The 23,464-nt window shown below is 41.7% G+C and overlaps 2 protein-coding genes across 8 annotated transcripts in view; one reads left to right on the forward strand and one right to left on the reverse strand.

Annotated features, from left to right (window-relative positions):
- Positions 1–12,036, reverse strand: part of LOC110529981 (serine/threonine-protein kinase PRP4 homolog) — a 38,899-nt gene extending 26,863 nt beyond the window's left edge. For 3 of the 4 annotated variants that reach the window (XR_016482402.1, XR_016482403.1, XM_021612697.3), the window contains exons 1-4: positions 11,970–12,036; positions 10,273–11,430; positions 9,410–9,547; positions 30–170 (exon numbers count right to left, since the gene is read on the reverse strand). Coding sequence is in view for 1 of the 4 variants with exons in the window: in XM_021612697.3 (XP_021468372.3) it covers positions 30–170; positions 9,410–9,547; positions 10,273–11,430; positions 11,970–12,022 (1,490 nt within the window). In the remaining 3 variants the exon portion in view is untranslated. Of the gene's footprint in view, positions 1–29; positions 171–2,024; positions 2,515–2,986; positions 3,039–3,140; positions 3,391–3,497; positions 3,657–9,409; positions 9,548–10,272; positions 11,431–11,969 lie in introns of those variants that run through there. The other variant, XR_016482404.1, reaches the window with a different exon arrangement.
- A 222-nt stretch (positions 12,037–12,258) lies between these two features.
- Positions 12,259–22,533, forward strand: si:dkey-154p10.3 (uncharacterized). 4 transcript variants are annotated; one of them, XM_036985520.2, is made up of 8 exons: positions 12,259–12,539; positions 12,857–13,403; positions 13,581–14,271; positions 16,236–16,332; positions 17,773–17,985; positions 20,547–20,680; positions 21,755–21,878; positions 22,081–22,533. In XM_036985520.2, exons 2-8 carry the CDS (start codon positions 12,867–12,869, stop codon positions 22,286–22,288), a joined length of 2,004 nt encoding a protein of 667 aa, XP_036841415.2. In that variant the 5' UTR covers positions 12,259–12,539; positions 12,857–12,866; the 3' UTR covers positions 22,289–22,533. The 4 variants fall into 4 exon arrangements, with proteins under 4 accessions (XP_036841415.2, XP_021468375.3, XP_021468376.3 ...); XM_021612700.3 differs by having other exon boundaries at positions 12,259–12,505; XM_021612701.3 differs by having other exon boundaries at positions 12,259–12,479.
- The last annotated feature ends 931 nt before the right edge of the window (positions 22,534–23,464 follow it).

A 23,464-nucleotide genomic window follows, 5' to 3' on the forward strand; every position in this document is an offset into this window, starting at 1 on the left:
CAACTAAAATTCCTTAGTGCACTGCCTACACTTCATCTTCAGAGTCCTCCTTGTCGACCCTCATTCCCTCCGAGAGGCTGCCTTTGAACTTGTCCTCTCTGTCCCGGCTCCATCTCCTCTCCTGGGATCTGGAACGCCACCGCAGCCTCCGTCCCAACCGATCCAACGACCTATGGAGAAGAGCGAAGAAAAAGCCTGAGCATCTTACAGGTGCAATATGGAAGACATCCTGCTGATCAATGGTAATTTATATTAATGATATAGCTATTACCATTGAATCTTCAAGAATAACAAAACACCTTATAATCAAAATTTCATAACCCAAAACTTATGTGAGTTGCAATTCTCTCCATTATAAAAATCGTTATTGTATTTAAATATCAATATAAAGAATGAAGTTTCAGTCTATGCAGACCTTCAATGCACAGACAATAGGACTAGTGACCTACAGTGTCTTCAGAAAGTATTCAGACCCCTTGACAATTCCACATTGTTACGTTACAGCCTTATTCTAAAATAGATTCAATTAGTTTTTTTCCTCATCGATCTACACACAATACTCCATAATCACAAAGCAAAAACAGGTTTTTATAAATGTTTGCTAATTTATAAAAAATAAAAAACGGAAATAATACACTTACATACAGTGGTTGCTCCACTAAAAGTTTTGCGATTATACTGCGGTACTTAGAGGTAATTTGTGGATTAGTACGGTACCCTGCGTCACCACTTCATTGCTCCAGACCAGGTCTAAGACACTGCTACAGATGCTGGTTCAATACCCGTGCTGACCTCGACTAGGAGACCCATAAGATGACAGTAGGTTTTTGGTTTCTCTCCCTTTAAAAACAGAAAAAAATAATTCTAAATAACAAACTGGCTTTATTTACAAATTGGCAACAATGTCTCTCCCCATATTCAAGAATGGCCTTTTTCTGGCTCATTTTACATTATTTGACAACGAAATCTCCAAATTATATATATTTTTAAACAAAATGATTATTATTAATTTTGAATTATATAAAAGCCCCTTGTATATTCTCACAGATATATTATTAACCCTGTTATTAGCAGGACAATATATTGATCATATTGGTCATGTCTCCCAAGTGGCGCACAATGGGATTGCCTTGCAGTTCTCCAGCTGTAACCACTGAAAGCGTGCAAGGTTCAAGGCACGAGGGTAGGGGTGGATGCCCACCCTGGGTAGTACAGAACACTTTAAGGGGCATCGCACTAATAATGGTGCTGACTAGGGAAACGTTCCCACTGTTCTTAGTGCTAGTCTGCGCGTTCAAACTAAAACAATGTAACTAATAATAGCTACTTATCGTTAATAAAATAAAAATACTATTTCAAAATGCCAATGTTTATTTAGTTATGGATCCATAAATTACTATGGGAATAAATATCACTGAATTACAGAAATATCCTCCAATCTTCTATATGTGATTATTGGCAGTCATGTCATATTTTCCGAAATACTGTAGGTGACATAAGTCTCACTAGTGTTGAGTAATGTTCTGTTAAAAGTGGTGTAGGTCTTATTTAAAGAGCATGTTGAAGTTGGAAGCAATAGGATTTCAAGCAATAGCCTACAACTATTTTAGCACCGTTTCACGTTGCTCTGAGCCAAGTATGGGGACTGGTCTTGATAAACCATTGACATTTATATTTTCACTGAATCTCCGTTTGGGTATTGGTTAGACTACAATTATACAATAAGGGTGTAGAAATGTTATACTCTCAGTGTAACCTTTAAACTAGACAAGTCAGTTAAGAACAAATTCTTAGGGAAATTGAACCCCGGTACCCGGGATTCTTTAGCTAAATACTGTAGCCTACTCCCGACAGTCACATTGTACAGCACCATATTTTCCTTTTCATCCTAATGGAAACCCAGAGGGTTTGTTTTTCTTGGAATTAGAAACACCATATTATTAATCAAATTAATCCCAAACTCTAAAAGTAATTGGAAAGGTATATACAAATTATTTGTGACATTATGGTTACAATAAAGAATGTAAACAAGATAGTTTTTATTTACAGTAGTGATGGACAGACGGTGGAATTATGAAAACAGGTTTTCAAACACTTGTTGCCCGATTAGCAGGACAATAGACTTTTTTATAGCCTGGCTACTAAAGTGCAAACAACCCTACCTGCAATGTATTCAACGCTTAAGTACTCTGAAGTGTTACATTTATAACTGAAAACAGCAGTACAGTATTTCTTCATCAACATCTTCATGCTTTTGTTAATAAAATAACTAGAAAAAAGACATTCAAAATGCAGATGGTTATTTAAACTACAATTTAGTTGCACTTCCACCCAGCTCCACAACCACGCTGAGATGATCAATGTATTTGTTGCATTGTAGTATCATCAATTTCTCTTGCCAAAATGTCTTGATGTCCTTCACCAGTTCATCTTTGCTTGTAGGCTTGGCAGAGATATGGATTAATATTTTCAGTTGATGCCAAACAAGTTCGATCGGGTTTAAAATCAGTAGACCTACAAGATGAGATTAATAAAAAACATTTTTAGATATACTGTAGGCATACCGTAGGTGTTGTCTTATTTATTTAACCTTTATTTTACTACATAAAATCTGCTGGCATCTTGACTCAGTTTATGCCCTCATTTGCAATGCAAACCCGGGCGGCAGTGTGTTTTGGGTCATTGTCCGCATTTGAGGAAAAAAAAACAAAAACATTTAGCCTAACAGCCAACATTAGGTACAACACTAGAAATATACATAGGCCTAAATGTAACAGTATAACTTTAGACCGTCCCCGAGCCCATACCCGGGCGCGAACCAGGGACCCTCTGCACACATCAACAACAGTCACCCACGAAGCATCGTTACCCATCGCTCCACAAAAGCCGCGGCCCCTGCAGAGCAAGGGGAACCACTACTTCAAGGTCTCAGAGCAAGTGACCTTGAAAGAAACAATGTGGTCCCAGAAACACCTCTCTGACTTACGGTCCAGCATATCTCTTGATTTCTTCCTCAAAGAAATCTTGATCCATGACACCTGAAAAAGGAGGCAACAGTGAATTGTGGAACACATAGCAGTCCGTGCGTTGTAGGCTACAATATTTGATGTACCCTTTGATTTGTAAATAGCCAAGCTAACCATCAAAAATCAAATTTGGGCCTGGTCCCTGGCGAGAAATTGCCCCACACACGTCGAGTTTGAGCGGATGCTTGGGACTCGGCTTGCTTAACCTTCTTTCTTTTTTCTGTAGCAATTTTAAGAAAATTGCTCAAGGGCCACGGTTGATTCGTCTGTGAAGATGACATTGAATGTCTTGCCAGATTTGATCCATGCCTGGACCCGCAGGACGCAAAGTTCTTTGTTCGTCAGACAAATTATCGGGTCGAACCTACAGAGCAGTACAAAACAAGCGAACAAACATGGTTAATGTTCAAGGAGGGGGGGGGGGGGGGGGGGGGAGTGATGTTTTAAAAAATATATATTTATATGTCTTACCGAGCCTTTCCATAAGTACACGCCAGTTTCTTCAACTGTCTTCTGACAGTGATTAGAGCAATGTTGATGTTGTGCCGTGATGCCAGCAGATTACAGATTGCCTTTGCCGATCGCTCATAATCTTCATTCATCAGTGAGTCGATGGCTTGAATAGTCTCGCTGGAAATGGAATACAATGTAAAAATGTGCAGCATACAGTAAAGACCAGCAATCGATTTAAGCATGTTTTTTTGCATTATTAGGCCTACTTTACAGTATTGCCGCCTACTGTACCTGTTCATAGGCCACTAATCGATGGGGGCTCAGGGCGGTACCATTCTGCTCACCTGATGAAGGTGCACATGGATCAGATTCAAACTTTGAAGACCGAGATCGAGCCATTGAAGGCAGACCAGCAGAAAGATAAACATCTGAGGGCAGATACAGGCGAAAGCTGATGCGTTGGTCCAGAGCCAGGTGGCATTGGCGGAGACTGACGCGTTGAAGAGGGCGAGGAACGAGATGGAGTCACAATGCCAGGCACACCAGTGAGCTCTGGAACTCCACCTCCGACATTCAGAGTCAACATACCTGGCAGTTTCATCAGGTCGTCGGTTCATCCTGACATTCCCATTCCTCTTCTGACAACAGAACTTGATCAACTGCTACCCAGGCACAGCAAGGGCGGTCCGGACCGTTGTGCTGTTCTGCTATAGCCTAATAAACAAATTCAGGTGGCTTATATATGCAAAACGCTTTAAATGCTTTATTATCTAAATGTAAAAGCATATACTTTGCAGTACTGTATTTCTCTATCCGTATCTTTATGCTTTCGTTAATAAATAATGATTAAAAAAAATACCCTTTCAAAATGCAGGTGTTTACTTAGTTATGGATCCATAACAAATTACTATGGGAATAAATATCACTGAATTACAGAAATATTGGAACAAAGTTGTCTAATGAAGGTAAAGAAATTGTTGTTCACTGGAAAATACACACGGTCACGTTGTCCAGCAACATCATGGCTATTAGCAGGTAGCTGGTAGTTATGTTGGCCGTGATTGGTTGCAATTTCAGTTTAATCCACCAGAAAAGACAAAAAATATAATGGATCACATCCGACCCCTGATTGGGAATCACATAGGGCGGCGCACAATTGGCCCAGCATTTCTCTCCCTCTAAAAATAGAAATAAATGTTTTGGCCTTTATTCAGATTACAATCGCTCACTTTCGTTTAAAAAAACAACAAAATAACCTCCAAAATATTGTTATATATTTTCAAGTTGATGGCAAAGTCATATAGCCCGGCACCTACATAAAGCTGAGTGACTCACTCATTCATGGCTTTGGATCAAAACAAATAAGTACCAACATTCTTTCTGATAGTCTTTAAGAAATGCTTTGGTTTTCCTGACCTGGACACCACGTACAGTAATAATATAGCCCATTATGGGCTATTAGCAGGACAATATTCCTTTACCAACACCACTCTGTATTTTGATACTTTGTGCTTCAAATTCTATTGCTTCCAACTTCAATATGCTCTTCAAATAAGACCCACACCACTTTTAACAGCACATTACTCAACACTACTGAGTCTATGGTAGGCCTACAGTATATCGAAAAATATGACGTGACTGCCAATAATTACATATAGAGGATTCAGAATTAAATCCAAAAGCCGCCTCATGGGTCTCCCGGTGTTGGCCGCCACTAGTTTTGAGTAATGTGCTGTTAAAAATGGTCTTATTTATTTGAAGAGCATATTGAAGTTAGAAGCAATAGGATTTGAAGCAATAGCCTACAACTATTTTAGCACTGTTTCGCGCTGCTCTGAGACAAGCATGGGGACTGGTCTTGATAAATCAATGAGATTTTTATTTTCACTGAATCTGTTTGGGTAGGCAAGTAAGTTAAGAACAAATTCTTATTTACAAGGACAGCCTACTCCTTCCTCCCCATCAGAGAATTGAACCCGTCTCCCGCACAGAGGGATTCTTTAGCAAAATAGCCAAGTACTGTAGCCTACTCCCGACCGTCACGCTGTAGTGACATATTTTCCGTTCCATCCTAATGGAAACCCAGAGAAATTTGAGTTGTTCTTGGACTAGAAACACCATAATATTAAGCAAATTAATTAAGCTAAATTTCTAAAAATCAGTCCCATATACTGTGTTCTTACAAAAAAAGGTTTTACATTTTCTAGTACAGCCACTATTGAAGGCTATCAAATGCTTTTCAAAGATCCCCTCTTGGTGGTCAAACTAGCACTAACTAGCATTAATGGTACCAGTGGTTGGCACTTAAATAAAGTGCCATAGAATTCTGCAGCATCACGCAAGCTGTACAGCAACTTTTAAAGGACGAACCACTATGGAAAGAAAAAGTATGAACCCCTAGGCTAATTACTTCTTCAAAAGCTAATTGGAGTCAGCTAACAGCTAACTAGTCTAATCAATGAGACGAGATTGGAGATGTTGGTTAGAGCTGCCTTGCCCAATAAAAATAAAAAAAACTCAAAATGTTTGCTATTCACAAGAAGCATTTTCTGATGTGAGCCACGCCTTGAACAAAAGAGATCTCAGAAGACCTAAGATTAAGAATTGTTGACTTGCAAAAAGCTGGAAAGGGTTACAAAAGTATCTCTAAAAGTATCTAGCCTTGATGTTCATCAGTCCATGGTAAGACAAAATGGTCTCTAAATGTAGAAAGTTCAGCACTGTTGCTACTCTCCCTAGGAGTGACCATCCTGGAAAGACGACTGCAAGAGCACAGCGCAGAATGCTCAATGAGGTGAAGAAGAATCCTAGAGTGTCAGCTAAAGATTTACAGAAATCTCTGGAACATGCTAACATCTCTGTTGACGAGTCTACGATACGTAGAACACTAAACAAGAATGGTGTTCATGGGAGGACACCACGGAAGAAGCCACTGCTGTCCAAAAAAAACATTGCTGCACGTCCGAAGTTTGCAAAAGTGCACCTGGACAGCGCTACTAGCAAAATATGTGGACAGATTAAACTAAAGTTGAGATGTTTGGAAGGAACACACAACTATGTGTGGAGAAAAAAAGGCACAGCGCACCAACATCAAAACCTCATCCCACCTGTAAAGTATGGTGGAGGGAGCATCGTGGTTTGGGGCTTCTGGAGTGGACCAAACGCCTTCTGGAGTGGCCCAGTCCTGACCTCAACCCAATTGGGGTGCTATGGCATGACCTCAAGAGAGCAGTTCACACCAGACATCCCAAGAATATTGATGAACTGAAACAGTTTTGTGAAGTGAAATGGTCCAAAATTCCTCCTGACCATTGTGAGGAATTCAGATGCTTTACTCAGTACTTTGTTGAAGTACCTTTGGCAGTGATTACAGCCTCACGTCTTCTTGGGTATGACACTTCAAGCTTCGCACTAGAGGTCGACCGATTAATCGGAATGGCCGATTAATTAGTGCCGATTTCAAGTTTTCATAACAATCGGTATTTTTGGACACCGATTTCTTTTTATACACCTTATTTAATCTTTATTTAACTAGGCAAGGCAGTGAAGAACACATTCTGATTTTCAATGACGGCCTAGGAATGGTGGGTTAACTGCCTCGTTCAGGGGCACAACAACAGATTTTCACCTTGTCAGCTCGGGGGATCCAATCTTGCAAACTTACAGTTAACAAGTCCAACACAATAACGACCTGCCTCTCTCGTTGCACTCCACAAGGAGACTGCCTGTTACGCGAATGTTGTAAGCCAAGGTAAGTTGCTAACTAACATTAAACTTATCTTATTAAAAACAATCATAATCACAGGATAACTACACATGGTTGATGATATTACTAGATATTATCTAGCGTGTCCTGCATTGCATATAATCTGACTGAGCATACAAGCATCTAAGTATCTGACTGAGCGGTGGTAGGCAGAAGCAGGCGCCTAAACATTCATTCAAACAGCACTTGTGTGTTTTGCCAGCAGCTCTTCGTTGTGGGTCAAGCATTGCACTGTTTATGACTTTAAGCCTATCAACTCCCGAGATGAGGCTGGTGTAACCGAAGTGAAATGGCTGGCTAGTTAGAGCGGGCTAATAGCGTTTCAAACGTCACTCGCTCTGAGCCTGTGGTTGTTTCCCTTGCTCTGCATGAGTAACGCTGCTTTTAGGGTGGCTGTTGTCATTGTGTTCTTGGTTCGAGCCCAGGGAGGAGCGAGGAGAGGGATGGGAAGCTATACTGTTACACTGGCAATACTAAAGTGCCTATAAGAAAATCCAATAGTCAAAGGTTAATGAAATACAAATGGTATAGAGGGAAATAGTCCTATAATTCCTATAATAACTACAACCCAAAACTTCTTACCTGGGAATATTGAAGACTCATGTTAAAAGTAACCACCAGCTTTCATATGTTCTCATGTTCTGAGCAAGGAACTTAAACGTTAGCTTTCTTACATAGCACATTTGCACTTTTACTTTCTTCTCCAACACTTTGTTTTTGCATTATTTAAACCAAATTGAACATGTTTCATTATTTATTTGAGGCTAAATTGATTGTATTGATGTATTATATTAAGTATTGTTGTAATTGTCATTAATACAAATAAATAAATGAAAATTGTGCGATTACTCGGTATCAGCTTTTTTTTGGCCCTCCAATAATCAGTATCGGCATGGAAAAATCATAATCGGTCGACCTCTACTTTGCACACCTGTATTTGGGGAGTTTCTCCCAATCTTCTCTGCAGATCCTCTCAAGCTCTGTCAGGTTGGATGGCTGTACAGCTATTTTCAGGTCTCTCCAGAGATGTTCAATCGGGTTCAAGTCCGGGCTCTGGCTGGGCCACTCTAGGACATTCAGAGACTTGTCCCGAAGCCACTCCTGCATTGTCTTGGCTGTGTGCTTATGGTCATTGTCCTGTTTGAAGGTGAACCTTTGCCCCAGTCGAAGATTTTCATCAAGGATCTCTCTGTACTTTGCTCCGTTGATCTTTCCCTTGATCCTGGCTAGTCTCCCAGTCCCTGCACCAGAAAACATCCCCACAGCATGATGCTGCCACCACCATGCTTTACCGTAGGGATGGTGCCAGATTTCTTCTAGACGTGACGCTTGTCACTCAGACCAAAGAGTTCAATCTTGGTTCCATCAAACCAGAGAATCTCGTTTCTCATGGTCTGAAAGTCCATTAGGTGCCTTTTGGAAAACTCCAAGTTGGCTGTCATGTGCCTTTAATTGATGAGTGGCTTCTGTCTAGCCACTCTACCATTCAGGGCTGATTGGTGGAGTGCTGCACAGATGGTTGTCCTTCTGGAAGGTTCTCCAATGCCCACAAAGGAACTCTGGATCGCTGTCAGAGTGACCATCGGGTTCTTGGTAACCTCCCGGACCAAGGCCCTTCTCCTCCGTTTGCTTAATTTGGTCAGGCGGTCAGCTTTAGGACCTCATGGCTTTGCTCTGACATGCAGTCAACTGTGGGACCTTATATAGACAGAAGTGTGCCTTTCCAAATCATGTCCAATCAATTGAATTTACCACAGATGGACTCTAATCAAGTTGTAGAAACATCAAGGATGATCAATGGAAACAGGATGCACCTGAGCTCAATTTCAAACTCTCATAGCAGAAGGTCTGAATACTTTTGTAAATAAGGCATTTGTTGTTTATTTTTAATACATTTGCAAACATTTCTAATAAGCTGTTTTCACTTTGTCATTGTGGGGTATTGTGTGTAGATTGCTGAGGATTTTTCTTTATTTAATCCATTTTAGAATAAGGCTGTAACGTAACAAAATGTGGTAAAATTCAAGGGGTCTGAATACTTTCCAAAGGCACTGCATCTGTAGTTTTAGACTCAAATACATAACACAGGTAGTGGTTATACAGATAATGAGACATGCACCAACATGGATACTAAAAAACACTTTTGAACCTGTCCTCCACCCACCTCCTCCTGAATGGTGACCTGCTGCATCTCCTGGGAGAGCGCGATCTCCGCCTGAAAGGTGAGCGGCTGAACCGTCGCCGGGCACCTAGGGCCGGGCTAGTGTCCCTACGGACCCCTGCCTCTTCCTGGCTCCACATCCTGAAGATCACGTGACAAAAGGATAAGGTGTTACACATTCAATATTCTCCATGCATTACCTAAAGTCGGTCTGATTTTATTTGGACAGGATTCAATGTGGGGATGATGTACAATGGACCGTGTTTGTTTGGGAATATTGTGGCATGACGACATGTAAAGTGCTATCTCCCATATAGCAATTAAGTACTCGTCTTTCTTGCACTAACATCTGCACTTGTTTTTTCTTATTGGCACTGTCTCTGCTGATAGCTGTCAAGGGTCTACCGGCAATAACAGTGATATTGCAAGTATCCTCCTCCCCTCACATTACTAGGGGTGTATTCACTAGAAACCAAATGGAAGCAACCGGACAAAATGGGGTCTCACCTGAACTTGCCTGATAAGAAACGCTACTTTTAGTTTCAAAACATTTTCTGTTGCAAAAAAAGGCATTACAGTGTACACTAATCAATACACTCCAGGGCTTCCCATTCCAATGCTCATGGTCTATCCCAGGAGGAGAGTGATAACCCAGGAGCTGATGGTTTTGTCACAATATGTTACCGGTAAATTCATTTGTGGATTCTGTACCTGGTTGCGAGAGGACACATCTCCTCCTCGAAAACAATAGCACGTGTTTATCTGTATTTAACACAAATTAATGTGTGTTTATGACGGATGTGTGTATGTTTATGATACACCTGTGTTTGTTTTGGAATTGATATTTGGCCCCCAAAAATTCTGACCTGCCAGGTGGAAGTCTCAGTCGGTCAATCACTCTCCTTCGACTCTCCGGGGAGCGTGGGTGACCCCCTCTGGGTGGTGACGGTGACATGGCCCTTCGCTCAGCTGCCTGGGGGCCTGAGGATGAGTCCAGGGAGTTCTGACATTGTGATGGGGACGTGCTGCGCTGCAGCTGGAGGGCGGGGCCTGGCGGCCTCCCTCGCAGGCCTGGAGAGCGGTTCTCCTTCCCAGAGGAAGCGTCCTTAGCGGGGGACTTGGTCGCCTTCTTGTCCTTGTCCCTTTCCTTATCTGGCCACCTGGCCTTGTAGTGCTCGGGTGACTTGTGGTTGCTGCCGCTGGGCTCCTGATTTTGGGCTCCTCTGCTCTGAGCCGGTGGGGAAGGCTGCTTGCTGGTGCCAGGAGGAGACCTAAAGCACACTGAACTCCTGGAATGTCTTCTGCCGTCTCTATCCCTGGACGTGCTCCGTCCTCTCATCCGATCCTTGGTCTTCCCGTCTGTCCTGCTCTTCCTGGCATTTTTATTGGGATTGCTCTGCTTAGCTTTTCCGGCATCTGTCGACTCTCGCCGTTCTCTACAGGTGTCCTTAGCGGTCTGTGAGCCGGACCCGGGACCTGTTGCCCCTATACACCAGTGCTGCCCATTGTGCTCCCTCTCCACCTGAAGCTCCCCATCCTCATCAGAGTGGTAGCCCTGGAGTATGAGCCCCATGTCCGACTGTACCCCCCTGCCCCCCTCAGTCAGTTCACCGTCTAGCTCGGCTTGGATCAGGGCCCTCTGTTTCTCCAGCTCCTCCAGAAGTGCCATCTCATCATCTTCCAGTCTTGGGTGCTTGGCAGAGGAGGAGTACAGGGAAGCGTCGTCATCGCCACAGTTTGAGAAGACATCGGTTGAGGGGTTGTCTTTACGCTTGTGCCTCTTGTGCTTGTGCCGGTGCCCGTGGCGCCGCTCCTTGACCTCTGGGGAGACGTGCTTCTGTCGCTTGTGTTTGCTGCGGTGCTTGTGTTTCTTCTTCTTGGTCTGGGCCGAGCTCACGGCGACGCGGAGCTTCAACGAACCGGCTTCGACCTTCCCGGCACTTCCTTCTTCCTCCTCTTCACATGACAGGTCCTCATTTTCCTCTTCATTGCCACTCCTCTCTGAGCTCTCTGCATCCTCTCCCCTGCGAACGAAAAAGATATAGGAAAGGGTAATGATTAGTCAATTGGGAAGGTCTATTGTAATTGGTTCATTTGACAACTAATGCTGGTTTATTCCACAACTACTAACGTTAGTGGTGCAACTTAAGTGTCTCTCAGACCTTTCCTTGGGGACCCTCAGTCGTTTCACAATTGTGTTCTAGTCTTGAACAAGCACACCTGGTTCAATTAGTCTAAACTTGTCGAGTATTTCTCCGAGTTTCATAACTGACATTGACTTGGAAGATAGGTAGCTAACGTTAGCTACCTACCTAAATAACGTTAAACATCTAGCTATATAACTAAGTTAGCTAGTTTCAATTACAAACGGCAAATGTCTTCTAATTTCTTCTAACGTTAGCTACTGTAGTTAGCCGCGTTAGTTAGCTACAGTATTGAAACAGGCTCTCTGTTATATACGATTTTTTTTTTTTCTCATTAACTTTAGTTACGACCACACGCAGAATACCCTATCGCGACAACTATACATCTTGCCTAATACACAATTTTAAAAATGTCTTACGCTTGTTTTCTCTCGCCGTCGCCAGGTATGAAACCCATAGCAGCCATTTTCATTGTTAACTTTGGACATGCGCAATGGATAGGAAGACAAGGCAAGGCACTGTCTGTAAAAGTAATGACAATTTTGCGTTTTGTCTGTACCCCTTATATAAGAGATTTCGAAATAATGAATCTTCTTTGGGCCTATATTTTGATGTGACACACTATTATATAATTATAAGTCAATAAGACAAAATGTGATTTACTGCACTGAAACGAACTATTCCACTAACAGTCAGTGGTCCCTAAAAAAGTCAGCAGGTTGGCTCATTGGCAGCTGGGATCCAGTTCGTTTTGGACGTGTTTACATTTCATACAGCATGAACTCATCGCTGATATAAATGTGACGTTATTGTCGTATATGTCTTGCTATGTACTGTAGATCTAGGTAACGTTAGCTACCTAGCTACCTGGAATTTGGCTATGTGGTGACGAGCGAGTTTAATTCAGCGCGATTCCATGTTTATCAAACGTAATGAACGCTAACTAGCTATCGTGGTAAATAGAAACGTTGCATATTTCAGCAAATTCAGTGTGTGTTCGTCATTATCTACCTACGTGCATGTGTTTGTATTTATTGTAGATTTCAGTTTCGCATGCATGCATTTTCCACAGCTAGCCAGCTTGACTTGTAGTGCTATGACTAAGTTCTTCCTATTATGCATGGTCAACAAGTGTAAGGTTAGACACTAAGCAAGACTTTCTCTATTCATTATCTCTCTTGAATACAGAATATCTTGCTTAATCGGAGTATGGCTAGGACAAGTGTAGTTCAAACGAAGCTAATGTTGCATCCCCAACATTTTAGTTATGCTAATCTCATGCAATCCCTCTGTCTCCCCATGTTAGCTCAACCCAGATGATGAGTCCAGTCAATTATGATTTCCAGGACATCAGGCCAGTCACACTACACCTTCCAGAAGAGACGGTCACCTCCTTGTACTGTGTCACTGCTAAGGGGCTGGAGGCCCAAGTGGCTTCCTTAGTCGAAGCCTTCCTGGTTGAAGTCTACCGCTGCAGAGTGTGCCAGTTCACCAGTGGCCTAAAAGGCAGTATCCAAACACACGTACTGGAGAGGCACGATTTAGGAGCCTCCTCCTGCCCTGGTCTTCCCTGTCTTGAGAAGGACAATGGCCTTGAGACAGGGGTGGGAGTTGACAGAGAAGATGATGATGATGAACTGGACCAAAATGGCTCCCCAGGCTACAACCTGGAGGATGACCTCCATTCTGTCTCAAAGGATGCTGATGATGACCAGATGGATCATATGGGCTTGGAGCGCATGTCCTTCCTGCTGCCCATGTACGGCATGCTGCCCAATATCAGTCCCCAGTCATGTGACATGGCCCTGAGTTCCAACTCGGACGGGAGCCTCCACGTTGCACAGACCTGTGAGGTAAGAGAGAAGTTTAACTGGAGTGGGAAAAAATTGTGTTTCAAATGCAGTGAAAATTCCAGTCGAGTGGATTCGTCACTAAAGGTGGACTAGTAATTTCCAATTCTATGTAGGCAATATATTCACAGATTTGTAGCTGAGAATCAGTTTTGTTTATCCTGCTCTGGTCCTATACAGGTGAGCACTTTGTTTGAGGAGGACGAGAGACATGGTGAGGAGGACGAAGAGGAGAGCGTGTTCCGATTGGATGCTGCCGACTCCGTCAACCTGTCGTGTCCAATGGGCTCGGTGGTGATAAACGAGGCCAAGGATGATGAAATGGCCCAGTCAGCTCACCTCATGACCCTGGGCCTCTGTCGCATCTCCACAGCCAACAAGGGCCTCTCAGGCCGAGCGGTTACCCAGCTTCCCTCAACTCCCATCGGGCAAGAGGGTTTGGAGTCAGACACCTCCCTGGATGACAAGATGGATGACAAAATGCCCCAGTCCCAGGGAAAGCAGTCCCCTCCTCCTCATGGCTCCAAGCAGCGGAGGTCACTGTTTTGTGTCCTCTGCCGCGCCACCCTGACCTCTAGACACTTGCTTGAGGTCCACCTTAAATGCCACAACGGGGACAGGGGCTTCAAGTGCCTTCAGTGCGGCTGGACGTCGGCCGGGTGGGGGGAGATGGAGCGCCACTGGAGGGCCCACGGGAAGAGGATGCGGCGAGGGAAAAAAGAGAAAGAGAGGGGGTCAAGGCCCCATGGCTGCCAGGTTTGTCTCCGGAAGTTCCGGAGTGTTAAGTCCCGGGATGCACATGAGCGGCGGCACCACAGTCAACGGCGGAGTCCTCAAGAATGCTTCACGTGCCAGCACTGTGACTACAGTGGTGAGGATCTGTTCCAGTGTTTATTCCAATTTTACCCTACTATTCCACCTAACATTGAACTTGTTCCGGGATAGAGTTGCAAAGGGGGGGTTTATTACTGGAATCTTTACCAGTAAACTACTCAAATTTTGGTATCTGTCAAGTTTTTTTTATTTTATCAGGTGACATCCGGTTGCCTTTTTGGGTACTTTTTGGGTACATATTATCACAGATGTCTGTAATTATCTCTGGGGTAGTTCCACCTCAAAAAATGCGAGAGGATTTTGACACCCAACATTTAAGATTGTTCTGAAATTGTTTCTTTAGTTAGAAACTAATAAGATAAGCATTTCTGCAATATTGTTTTGTTAAAATATAATTTGATCTCTGAAGAATTTAATCTAATTGATTGCACCCAAATTGGCAATTTTAATTTATAGGATTCAGATAACATTCAATAAATATAGTACGTAACATCTGATTTGGACAAAACTTCATCCTAACAATGAGTAAGACTTTTTTTTTTAAGCCGCCCACCCCAACGGCCAATATACAGTATCAGTTCTCTATGTTTGACAATATGAAGCTGCTGCTTGGAGTATTGTTGGTGATGGTTTTTGCCCATTCAGAAAGAGTATTAATTGAAGTCGCTTGCATTTTCCCCCATAAATAAGAGTCAAAGTACAATGTTTTGCTCACCAGATGCTGTTCCTGCTATTGCCACACCCTTTTATCCATTTTGCTGGTCTCTTGTGTTTATTAAATGTATCACATTTTCTTTCAAACCTTGGGTAGAAAACCAATAGCTTTTGTGATGAAAATAAATTGTGATCATCCTCACAATTCAAGCCAGTCCTCAATGAAAGCAATTCAGTTTTTCCTTCCCTTAGGCTTAATCTATGTCCAGGAAACTGCCCCTGTGTGTAGTTTATTCCCTACAGCAAACCGTTAGGCTACAGCAGTTATTGTCTCTAAGGGTTTTCAATGGTAAAAGTCCCAAACATACACTGTATAGTGTTTTGTAATGGTATTGGGTTGTGTTTAGTCAATAACCCATTTCTCCATCACATTTTTGGTCTTCATATGATAATTGCACCATAGGCATAGCCCTCTCAGAGAGCTGCCACATGTTGGACATATTCAAGGAGAGTTGGGTTGCTAAGAGAAGGACAAAATGAATTGCTTTCATGGGGGACTAGTTTAACTTGAGGATAACCACACAAAAAGCTATTGGTTTTCTACCCAAAGCTGCAAAGAAAATGCTGTGATACATTTGATTACACAAGAGACCAGCAAAATGGATAAAAGCAGGAACATCCCGGTAGCTGGTACTTTCACTTCATTTTGGGGGAAACACATGCGACTTCAATTGCTAATTTCTCTGATCAGGGGGAAAAAACAAAAACATCACAAAAAACACTGACAGTACATTACACAGTCTGAATAAACAATGCTCTGAGTTGCAGCTTCATACAATTTGTCAAACTGATACTGTATACTGGCCATTGGGTTGGGCTTGGTTTGGGTTGACTGGCTACCCAGACTCCTTGCTCCGGCTAAAAGCCACGCTCACGTACATTAGTTTCTTCTCCGCAATGAGTCTGGATCGGAGTAGCCCTCCAAACCATAGCCTGATAACTCAAGCTAATTGTTCCCGCAAGAAAGGGTGGGGACCGACAATACCACGATCAGAACAACTCCTAGAACTGCAAGCTTCAAGAAGGACATTCAATCTAAAAAGTACACTATTTGCGTAATGTCTTTTTTTTACCCTATGTGTATACAGTACTGTATTTATTCTTGGGATATTGTTTTTCAAAAGGAAAATATCAGGAGTGTGTCTTTAATTCCCCAAGTTACCAAAGATTCTGTTAACTTTGGTAAATTACCAGCAGCTTTCCAACTCTATTCAGCGATGAACACATTTACATTAATACAGATGATACAAATTTTACCCAGCTGTACCATCTCTGTCTGTCTTCCAGATAAGTCGTGGGACAAACTGCACAAACACATTCTCTCAGAGCACAAAGCCTTTGGGGACAGACTGACAAACCCGGATGGACTGAGCACCCATGTTGTGTAAGTAGTTTGCCTGTTCACTTCCTGCGCCATAGTCTAAGAGCAACAAACCAACCTACTCATTGTGTGCACCCAAAATATTTAAAAAGCATTTGGTCTGGACATATGCCATATTTGAGTTTCATAAAAATGCATCCTTCTCCCCTGTATTCTGTGAAGTAATCAATGATTAGACATGGCACAATGGCTCAATCAAATGGCTTTCAGGAAAAATTTACTTTTTAAAGAATTTTAATGGGAATACTGTATAAAATCTATTTGGATGAATTTTCACAAGTTGGTCTTTGAACACAGTTGAGAGAGTTGATTATCTCAACCATACGTCTTTGACCATTAAAGGGGCAATCTGGTATTGGTACAACCATTTTGGACTTGATAATATACTTGGTAAAGATATACTGTATACCCATTGATTAGTGAAGAATATAACTTTTGTCTCAAACAGTTTTTAAATTTGTTTATAATGAAATTTCATAAATACCTTATTTACATAAGTATTCAGACCCTTGTGACTCAAATTGAGCTCAGGTGCATCCTGTTTCCATTGATCATCCTTGATGTTTCTACTACTTGATTAGTGGTAGAAACATGGTTTTTGCAACTGCAGATTTTCCGTATTGACTGACCTTTATGTCTTAAAGTAGTGATGGACTGTTGTTTCTCTTTGGTTATTTGAGCTTTTCTTCCCATAACATGGGCTTTGTCTTTTACCAAATAGGGCTATCTTCTGTATATCACCCCTACCCTGACACAACACTGTCTAAAACGCATTAAGAAGGAAAAAAATTCCAGAAATTCACTTTTAACAAGTCACACCTGTTAATTGAAATGGATTCCAGGTGACTACCTCATTAAGCTGGTTGAATGCTAAGAGTGTGCAAAGTTGTCATCAACGCAAAAGGTGGATACTTTGAAGAATCTCAAATATATATATTTTTTGATTTTACACTTTTATGCTTACTACATGATTCCGTATGTCTTATTTCATAGTTCTGATGTCTTCACTATTATTCTACAATGTAGAAAATTTTAAAAAATTAAGAAAAACCCTGGAATCAGGTGTGTCCAATTTCTTTTGCTTCGTCATTATGGGGTATTGTGTGTAGATTGATTTAGGAAAAAAACAGTGGAATCCATTTTTGAATAAGGCTGTAAAGTAACAATATGGAAAAAGTAAAGGGGTTTGAATACTTCCCGGATGCACTGTAAGCATTTTTAGAACAAACATTTTATAGCCTCAAATGGTTAAAACTATAAATTTGATCTCATGGATGGTCAGCCCTTGCATTAATGGCTGTCTTTATGAATTTGAGACTGGTTATATTTCGACAACCCATCCATCCCTCAGCTGTTTACCAAAACGACAATGGCGTCGTGAGCGATTTGTTGTTGTTTTCAAGTGCAGATTGTCCATTTAACGTTGCCATCTCCAACTCACAGGTGTGCTTTGAGGAAGTTCACCCACGAAAGTAATTACCCACAAGATCTGCAAGGAGTGGAGCCAGAAAAGTGGAATAAGTGGAGGCCGAAGCAGAGGGGAAGAAAGGACGGCGAGGAGGGCAGAGAGGAGCGCAGAGAGGAGCAAGGGCAGAAAGCGGAGGAATCGGTGAGGAAGAAAGGGAGGAAAGAGTTCTGCTGTGCCCTCTGCAACAGGTACAGTCACTCAGAAGTGTCAGTAACACATTTTACCACAAGGGGTCAGAGTACAGTTTGTTGTGGAAGAAAAGAGTATTGCAGAAGCTTTGTTTGTTTATTTCCTTTTCTGTGTGTTTTCAGTACCATATAAAACTGGGCCGTAAAAACCATAGAGATCCTATTAAATTAAACCCCTCAAAGTTCCAGAATGGTCTGAAAATGGCAGCCATTGTGGTCAGAGAGAAATCCAAACCAGTCTAATGAATGGTAGTAGAGGCATAGGTGATGCATTTCCTGCTTTTACTTGTGCAGGAAAATAAAAGTAAGGCATGTGATTAGGGCTGGGCGATATGGCCAAAATATCATATCATATATGGTATTTTAATTTTATGGTATGACTATTTGACAGTATTTTATGTTTTTGATTAATAAAAGTTCTACATTTGCTTTGAGTAGTACCTGACCCTAGGGTGGCAACAAATACATTCTAAATTATTTCAATGGGTCTTTCTCCATTCTGATTGATTGTTTTATACTGTTCAATTCAACTTCAACCTAAAATAATTTCCTGCATTTCCATCAATTTCAGCATTTCATTTCCACACTGTCACGATATGGGCAAAAAAAATAGGCCTTATTTTTAACCAAATGTTGCAATTGTGATATAGATCAAAACACTTGGATGAACAAGTCTATAGTTAGAATATAAATAATACTGGGCACTTTGAATACAGTGTTGTTTGTTTGACATGACAACAAATGAAAATGCCATGGATGAGTTATTGTGACAGGGTAGGAACCAAAGTGATGATCTGTGTTTCTTAGGGGACCCTATAATCTTACATTAAATCTTTATTCATGTAGCCAACATATTCATGCTTCGCCTATTCCTCTTTGATTTAGAAGATACTGTTGCACAAACAACATACTGATTTAGGCCCCTGCCAGCACTGGTAGAGCGCTCCTTAAGTGACGGTGTGGTACTAGGTCTGTGTGGAGTGAGTGAGGTGAGTGACTGACTGACTGACTGACTGACTGACATAGATGATGACGACTCAAGTAGCGGAGTAAACTACAAATGGATGTTACACACAGCGTATCACATTTAACAATTAAAAATACTGTTTATACAGGTTTTGTACAAATGGAATGTTGCCATATTGGCAGTTATTTAGAAACATTTACGGAAATGGATGGCTAGCTAGCTAACTGGATGGCTAGCTAGCTAACAAACATACAGTGCAGATAGTGTAAAACTATGAATTTTTTAAGATTCTTAGCACAGCACTGGCAAACCATAGTTGAACAACTCCCTTGCCAAAATGGCTGACCTTTCATACCATCATAGATGCGGTAAAGAGGTCAATTGAACGGAGACCATGGCGGATAGAAGAAGGATGCCAGATTGGTGCACATTCAACATAATCTGATTTTAACAAAGTGGATATTCGTCAAATCTTTTCCCCGTGCGTTTCCATTGTTTGATCGAGTTCCATTGGCCTTACTGCATCAGTAGCTAGGTTTCAATCCAATTGGCGACAGATTTTAATGCAAATATTCTAAAATCTGCATTAAGAAAATACATTTTTTTTTCACCAGTGGTGTCTCCACCAAACGGACTTTGTGCGGATAGAAATTAGTGCGTGATGGCGTAGTGCACACAAAGTAATTTTTCGCTTAAGTTTTCATGTTCAAAATAAAAATCTAAAGTTCAATGTGTTTGCATCACATTTTGCATCACAAAAACCTTTGGGTTAAATAGCAAATGTGCCTCCTCTGGTCTTGGCACGTGTGCTCTAGCCAATAACGGATACAGTGCAGGTAGGCTAGTCTAAATGATGAGATTATTATGGTAAGAGCAATAATATTTTAGTTTGCCAAGCATCGATCATCATGTCACCAGAATAAGACCCTCAATATTTTTTGTAAAGGAGCATCAAGCTCATCAGTTCATCATAACTTATTACATCTGTAGCCTAGTAAAATGCATGTTTTCCCGACGAGTTGTAGTGGGAGTCAAAGTTTACTTTGATATGATGGTTATTATATCAATATTTGCGCATAAAAGCATTTCTACTGACATTTCTTGCATAATTAATTTTACCAACACAAAAAGTTCCCACCATGTCAAACGAACAAATTATCTGTCGGCATTTACAAAATTGTACTGAAACTTCCTGTTTCAATCACAGCTGTCATGATTTTTTTAAATATATGGAATGACTTTATGCACAAAAGCTGTGGATGGAAATGTGGTTTAAAAGAAGGTTCATGTTCATTCTAGTGTTCTAATTCTATGTGTAAAACTTTCATAGAATCATTGCCACTTTATGGTGGTATAGTTGCAGCACATATCAAGTAAATGCTACAGTGTGTGTTTGAGAGACATGCATAGAGGAAGCCCACTTTAAACAAACTACAACCTTTAAGGCCTAATGTATACACAATTTCTGAAGCATTGATGTAGTGCTTATAAAGACTTTCTGAATGACATATAAAGCCTTCATAACGTGTTGTTTATTTAAAGTATGACCAGGTTGCAAATGCATCTCAATGAGCCCTGTTTCCTGCCATGACAGGAAGTTCTCCACCAAGCTGACCATGCGTCGCCACATGGGCATCCACCAGGGGGACAAGCCCTTTGAGTGTCCCCATTGCCACTACAGCACCCGGCTCAAGGCCTCACTGGTACAGCACCTCCGTGTTCATACAGGTAACGTCTTTAGACCATATTCAATCATCCTAGCTGGTACTGTAGTCCGTACAAAGACACACACACACTGGTGTTATTCATTACATTGTTGTACCTCAATGTTCTACCTGTGTAGTAAGGCACATATTACTGTGTGTGTGACATGTGGGAAATGTGTACGTTTTGGAGTGTTACATTTGTATTGTAAAGAGACAAGTCCAGAATAGCTGGACATGCAAAATCCAGTGTCGGGAACACTGTTGGAGGAGTAACTGGACCCTCAATTATTTGCCCATTGTGCGTTGGTTCTTACCAAGGGGCGGGGGGGATGTTGCCCAAATTTATTAGAAAACTTTTCCCGCACCTTCTCTCCCAGCAATGACTTTGAGAGCTGTGTGGCCATGGTAACAGTAGTGAAGTTGCATAATATGCCATCAGATTGAAGACTGAAATGTTCATCCAATATAGGTCAATTTTCCATTCCACTGACATGATCTCTACATAACAAACACAATGTTTAGGGGAATTCAGTGTTTCTCCCAGGTAGTGCCACCCCGAGAAACATGCAGGAAAGCCGACACCAATATTTACTATATAATGCAGCCATTTTCTTTAGGAATTGGGGTGCACTGGGCAACAGAGTAATAATTTGCAGTTTGATTCTGAGCAAAACATTCTTTTTTGTCAATAGTTGGAAAGCTACTGAACCCCATAATAGTAACTGTTTTTTTGCTGAAGATTATGAAAATGAGGTTGAAAAGTGGTGAAATTGCCCTTTAAGTAGCTACCTACTCTGGCCCAATAAAACAGTTATCTACAGCAGCTTTGGGTTTAAAAATGTATTTCTACTATACAAGGGGTGCAGAGTTCCCAACCTGTCCTTGAGGGCCACAGTCACATAGATTGTTGTACTTGCCTTTAAATACCCACAGTAGTGACTAGTGAAAAGGCAGCTTTTCAAACCAAAAAACAATGTTCTGAGCCCACCAATAATCTTGTACAGAGTTTTTAGTATGACAATAATATGTGATAAAAGGTTCAGATTGAAGCCTTACTGTCTTTGTGACCTCTGAGCTGTCAACTATCTACCTGTAGGTGAGAAGCCCTTCAAATGCCTTCAGTGTCCCTACGCCTCCATCGACAGCAGCTCCCTGCGCCGACACTCCCGCACGCACACACAGGAGAGGCCCTACTGCTGCCAGTACTGTCCCTACAGCAGGTAACCACACACACACCCACTAATGTATGTTTAGAGTTCATGTTAATCGTTTGCTAACTCTATCTCTACTCCTCAATGACTCAATGTGTGCCTCGCCAGTCTCCCACACTGCCGACACTGTAAGTTAGCTCTCTCTCTCCCTCCCTGTCTATCTCTGTCTCACTCTCACTATCTCCCTCTTTCTCTTTCAATCTTTCTGTAGCATCCAGAAAAAGAGCTTAGATCTCCACGCACGACGCCACCACACAGGCGAGTCTTTCCCCTGCCACCTCTGTCCGTACGCTACACCGGATCGCCAGCTGCTGCTGCGACATGTGCGCAAGCACCACTCTTCTGAACCATCCCACGTATTGGGACCAAGGACACCCAAACGTCCCAAATCCTCTGTCTCTGCAGGAAGGGTCCAGTAATCCTGACAAATAACCTTTTCTGGGTCATGTTCAGTAGACACCAAACAAAAGAAAACTGACTGATTGAGAGGGACTACCTGGACTTCCTTTTCCATTATGTGGCCTAATGGAACATGAACCTGGTCTTGAATGAAAATGTGTCTTTAATCATATTAAACAAGCACATTTATTTTACCATACCTCACAATACTTGATATTTCTTTAGAAATTAAATGGTAATTGGTAATTACATAGTAATAACCAAATAATTTTCTGTGAAGTTTCTGAAGTTGAATCGGTACCGCTTGCCGTGCAGGAACAGAGAGAACAGGCTGGCTGGAGAAGGGGTCCTTATGGTGTAACTGACCCTGCTCATTCCTGATAAATGTAGGATTTTAGACAAATCTGACGGAGTTGACCAAATCCCCGGACACATTTTTTAGGGATCACAGTTTTGAGAGAGACATTATTTAAAGTCAGAGAGGACAATTGCAAGAAACTACATACAATCTTTTTTCATGTAATATTCATTATTGCCAGTTTTTTTGAATTTGGAACACTTTTTTGGAGAGTTTGAAATTGGGATCCTTTGCTCCAGACAAGGGCATTTCCGGGCATAGCCGACATGTAAATGTAATTTTTAATCTCAAATCCACCCCATTTTCGAACGTTGCTATGAGCACAACCAAATAACAGAAGTGATGGATTCGACTTCCGCTTTACCTCTCTACTGCAGCACGCCGGTGCCAAACTTGCCAGAGTCAATTATTTGAAAGAGTCAATTTTAGGAGAATAAAAGTCAAGTAAACATGAATTAGTGTAAGTAGACTTTATAGTAGGCTAGTTCTGTTGTGATAATAACGTTAGTGTTGTTGTATAGTTAAGGCCTGGGCCATCCAGCAAGCCAATAACTATAACGACAACTAATGATCAACTATAGGCTACATACAGTAACTGTAAAACGTTGGTGAGCATCCACACTAAAGGAAAGTTTATCATTTATCGTTCTACAGTCCTACCCTTTCAATCAACTTATCCTACTGCAAGCCACCTATTAAAAAGGTGCTAACACAAGACCATTCATGAGGTCTCTAACTCACAGACGCTGGTTCAGACCATTCAGTGCTTACAGTGTGTGTTCATTGTCATAGTGACAACTGCAAATAATACTTCAATGTAAATGTAGGCCTAACGAGA

Source organism: Oncorhynchus mykiss, chromosome 8 (genome assembly GCF_057628025.1).
Source record: "Oncorhynchus mykiss isolate SJ-2025 chromosome 8, ASM5762802v1, whole genome shotgun sequence".
Classification (NCBI taxonomy): Eukaryota; Metazoa; Chordata; class Actinopteri; order Salmoniformes; family Salmonidae; genus Oncorhynchus; species Oncorhynchus mykiss.